This window comes from Alexandromys fortis, unplaced genomic scaffold (genome assembly GCF_014885135.2).
Source record: "Alexandromys fortis isolate MF-2015 unplaced genomic scaffold, M_Fortis_MF-2015_v1.1 scaffold_38, whole genome shotgun sequence".
In the NCBI taxonomy this organism is placed as follows: Eukaryota; Metazoa; Chordata; class Mammalia; order Rodentia; family Cricetidae; genus Alexandromys; species Alexandromys fortis.
The window spans coordinates 11,667,201-11,671,868 of record NW_026067916.1 but is presented as its reverse complement, the minus strand read 5'-3'; the positions used below and the strand labels follow the sequence as shown (position 1 = coordinate 11,671,868).

At 44.8% G+C, this 4,668-nt stretch overlaps 1 protein-coding gene across 3 annotated transcripts in view; it reads left to right on the top strand.

Annotated features, from left to right (window-relative positions):
* Phtf2 (putative homeodomain transcription factor 2) overlaps positions 1 to 3,674 on the top strand; it is an 88,065-nt gene extending 84,391 nt beyond the window's left edge. For all 3 annotated transcript variants that reach the window (XM_050139813.1, XM_050139811.1, XM_050139812.1), the window contains exons 17-18: positions 683 to 808; positions 1,381 to 3,674. In XM_050139813.1, the coding sequence (XP_049995770.1) occupies positions 683 to 808; positions 1,381 to 1,401 (147 nt within the window). In that variant the 3' untranslated portion in view covers positions 1,402 to 3,674. The remainder of the gene's footprint in view (positions 1 to 682; positions 809 to 1,380) is intronic.
* Positions 3,675 to 4,668: the final 994 nt, after the last annotated feature.

Sequence of the window (4,668 nt, the reverse complement as noted above, 5' to 3'; positions counted from 1 at the left end):
CACACACCCCCACACCACACCCCCCCACACACACACCACACACCCCCCCCACACACACACACCCCACACACCCCGGCTTCAGTTTCTTTAGTGCTGGGCCAAGTCTGGCTGAGGAGGTCCCAACCCTCTGAGTCAGTGCGCTCCCTCATGTGTGTGTGGGGGGGGCTCACCAGTGCTCAGCAGCCTGCAGCCGTTCCCCAGCCCTGGCCCCCACAAGCCTGCTCTTTGGAGGACCTCACTTGACTCTGCATGCTCACTGAACTATAAAGTCCTTCTGTGCTAGGACTGAGCTTGCCTTCCCAGAGCCCAGCCTGGTGCCTGTGTAACAGACCTTTCAATATTCGAATCATCAGTATTTGTGCATCTGAAGATGAATGGACTCGGTGCGAGGGAGCAGTGCTCCCTTAGCTTCTGGTCCAGCTCGTGTCCCAAAGTGCGTTCTCTAATCTCTGGCTATTAAACCAAGACTTCACTAGTCGTCCATTGGTAACAAGAATTGAAGTAAACAATTTATAAAATTATTTTCTTATTCCAAATTTAGGTAAGTTTGTATTTTCTAAAATTATTCATAATTTATAATTTTTCGAATAGTGATTTTTTTTTTTAGCTCTCTGTTGCCTATGGGGGTTTTGTTTAACTGGAGTTGCTGCAGGACCTGAGCTAACACTGTGTCTGCCCCCAGGAGCTGGACAGCCCCTTCAGGCTGTACGGACTCACGATGAACCCGCTGCTCTACAACATCACCCAGGTCGTCATCCTGTCCGCTGTCTCTGGCGTCATCAGTGACCTGCTTGGATTCAACTTAAAGGTAAAAGCCTGCAGCCTTGTGCCATTTTCTTTGACCCCGGTTCCCTTTTGAGATTTCACATGCATTGTGGGGCTGTTTTAACAAGTTTGTACAGTTATTAGCAGTGGCTGCACATTTAACTTCGGGGACTTACTTATAGGCATGGATTCTCATATTGATAGAACTTCACAGAATTCAATATATATAGGACTCTTTTGGGGTACATTAAGGAAGGATTTACTTTTCCTCATTAATTGAAACTGGTTCTAGTGATTCAACAGAAAGAGCCATATTCTTCTCTGGGCCAAAAACTGTATTATTTGTGTAGCAATGGGTATGTCCTCTGATACATGTATAGTGTTAGTAAGGGTTAGAAAGAACATAGTAAACAAATATTGGTATATGTTGACATTTCTCAGTAAAAGCCAACAAGAGCGACCTGATGTCCACCGCGGTGGTTCAGACGCGCCTTTAAAGGAGGTGACGGAGGGAACTCTGCACTCCGCACCTGGGAGTGGAGTTTAAGGGTAGTGTGCGGTAGGACCTAAGCTTCCATGTTAATGACGATCATGACTTGCAACGTTTTTCCATAGCTGTGGAAGATTAAGTCCTGACGTTGAGACATGAAGAGGTGGCCCGTGTTCCAGAGCGAGAGTGCTGAGAAGCTGTCCGGAAGCAGTCGCTGCCTCTGCCCCGGAGTCTGCTGGGAACCAAGTGTTTACATCAGACTGCATAGTGCAATTCTTTTATTTATTTTGCTTGTTTTTGTTGTTGTGTGTCTGTCTGTCTGTGTATTTCTTTCATTTTTTTTTTACATTGGTTTTAGTCTGTTTAAAGCATTGAAGTTCTTAGCTGTTGAAAGGGTGACAAAACCGACCCAGAAACCTGAGGTCCTGGTAATCGTCCATAAGTAATCGACACATTGGGAAACTCAAAGCCATCGCTGAGCACTGTTTCTGCATCAACGCCGTGAACTTGCCTTACTTGAGGAGAACTTCAACTCCGAAACAGTGCATTGGACGCAGCTAAACACACAGAACATTTACCTTGGTGAACCAGGATCCCCTCGGGGTCGCTCTTGAAGTCTCTCAGAACAGTGCTGGGATGTAAGCCGATGAAGCTGCAGCTGAAGCACCCTTCAGTATTACTATATGGTATTATGTCACAGGTCATCAAGTGCTCTTTGATAATAAAACCCTATGGAGCAATAATTGTAAATGGTTACCATACTGTAAAATATTTTGATAAAAACTAGTGATAAATGTATTTATTTGAAACACTGAGCTGTTTGCACAGCTCCAGCTGTGCACGCTCAGTGCGTGCACTTTTTAAGATTGTTACTTTCGGTGTATTATCTTTATGTGGGATGCGTTACAGCGTACTAGGGCAGAATACGGTATCCTTTTGAGTGAGGTCTGCCTCATCTCATAAGTGAAGTGCCTACCGCTTTTACTAAAGTATGCTACGTTACTCAAAAGAATTTCCCATGGTACACTAGAGCTTATGCTGTCCCTACCACACTTAAGTAAAGCTAAGAACCAACAAAATACTTATCTGATTGCTAGTTATAAAGTTTCCATATCTTCTGAAACGACAGCTTCGCTCTACCACTCCTAACCTCTGAGTTTAATCTGGTGCGCCCCTCCTCCTGCTCCATTATCTAAGGGCTATTTTTAGATGCTTTTAACTTGGAAAGCTAGCTTCTCTCCCTTCAGTAACTTGTCAAGTGTCCCGAGGGAGCTTATCATGTTTCCTGATAGATAAATAGGGCAGATACAATAGTCCCCTGCATCTGGCCTTGATCCTAAGTTGTTACATCCGTACAATCAGTAGAGTTTTAAGAAATACGTGAAGCAAAATATTTTTTGCGGCTGCTTTGTTTGAGCCAAGCATTTGGTTTCTAAAACAAAGGACGTATTTGAAACAATCTAGAGTTTTCTTGGTGCAAAGTCACATTGAATATATTCATATTTTAGTGCATTTTAAGGGGTTTAAATAATTAACTGTAAATAATTTATTTGATTGGTGCAGTTCTCATTCCCGTATCACTCTTAATATCAGGAATGTGCAGAGGACGGAGCCACGTGACGCCATGTTGCTCTTCCTGTTCCTTTGACTAGCCTGAGGTCAGCCTCATGGTAGAGTGCTCTTTGTGTGGGAAACGGCACACAGCGTTGTGTTCCATTTGCCTGTGTTCTAATCTGTCGATAATGACCAAAGTGCATTCTTAGTATTTTCAAGGAATGTATACCTGAGCTTTAAGAACATACTTAGTTTCTCACGTGACGAATTAGGCTTTGTCTGACATGTTTCTTTCTCTATTGTCTAATGTTGAGGTTGTTTTTAGGCGCTATATTTTGTAAACTTTTTCAAAATAAGGTACATACTTATACAGAACTTGACATTTTGCACAGATTATATCAAATATATTTTGAGGAAAAAAAAGTACAGCATGAGTTCTGTTAGTAATAAAAAGATGAAATTATTGTATCTTACAAAAACCTATTTCAGAATGGAAATATTTTTGAGAAAAGTAGCTGAGTATACTGATGTAGAAAAATGCTTGCTTTAGGTCGCAGTTGTGTTTGGCATAGAGTCGGGAGTTGGTGGTACAGATACCTGTCAGCAGTGTGACACCTTGTTGTGCCGTTAGTATGGGCAACCGTAGAATACTGAAAGGAAGATGTTTTAAGCAGTTGACAATGTTAACGGAACCGTTTCAAAGTAGTTGACGTCGCTGCCTTTAAGGATACTGTGACTGTAAGAAGTTGAGACTGTAACCTAACACATCACAGAGAAGAAGCAGTTCAGAGGCAGAGACATGGCAGGTGCTGTGTGCGGTTTCTTCGCTGCGTGCTGTTTTTAAAATAAAACGTCCTGTGACTGACCATCGTGTGTGTGTCTTCAGTTCGTGTCAGGGGTGACTGTGTGTTTGCTGCAGCATCGGCCCCGGTCACGCCCTGCAGACGAGAGGTGATGGAAATAAAGCTTTCCGTTTCTTGACCTTCAGATAGGATAGCGGCGCACACACCAGGATGCTTCTGCGTGGGTAATAGCGGTGCCTTTATACTGGAACCGAGAAAACTGACTGTGGCCTCGGGTGCAGTAACGGGACAGTGATACTTTAAATACAGTTTTGCCGCATAAATCACTCTGAGATATCATGGCCAACAGAGAAATTAAACGTTGAAATCTATCTTTCCTAATTGATAGAGGTGCACGTGGTGCTCAGATTATTCCGGAAGTCACGTGCGCCTTCGGACCGACCTTAAGCTCAGAACTGGCTCTTTAGTGAGCGAAATCCCCCACGGCATCCACACTTCAGCAGCAGCAGCAGCAGCAGCGACACGGCGGCTCCCCCTTCTTTCGTTTGCGCTGTTAAAGTCCCAGCTCTCTCCTGCCGCGCTCCCCACGTCGGGGGAAGCCGGGAGGCTACTGGGAGCAAGCAAGCCCACACATTTGCCATCAGACACCAGCCAAGAGCGTCAGTAACTCGGTCCAGCACTCCGCCCCAAATAGCATGAGATTCCACAGGTTCCTGCCTTTCAGAGCCGAGCCAAGCTAAGTAGTGGGGTGTCCGCTTCTGAGAACCGGGCTTTATAATGCTTTCCTTCGGTTTATACTTACTTTGCTTAAGCGGTTCCTAGAATTCGGGGAAAGTTTTCCAAAAAGGATATTAGAAAGAGTGGAGATGATGGGAGGGGGGTACCAAAGGCAAGGAGTACTGGCCCTCTCTGGGGTCCACCCCACCCTCCAGGACCCTCTTCTGCTCTGGAAACAGGCTATTCTCTGAATCCTGCCGTTAGAATCTTTATGGGAGCAGTATCACGTGACTCCTCCGTTAGCACCTCTCTGGCTCTTCTCTGTAGAACATGAGGTGG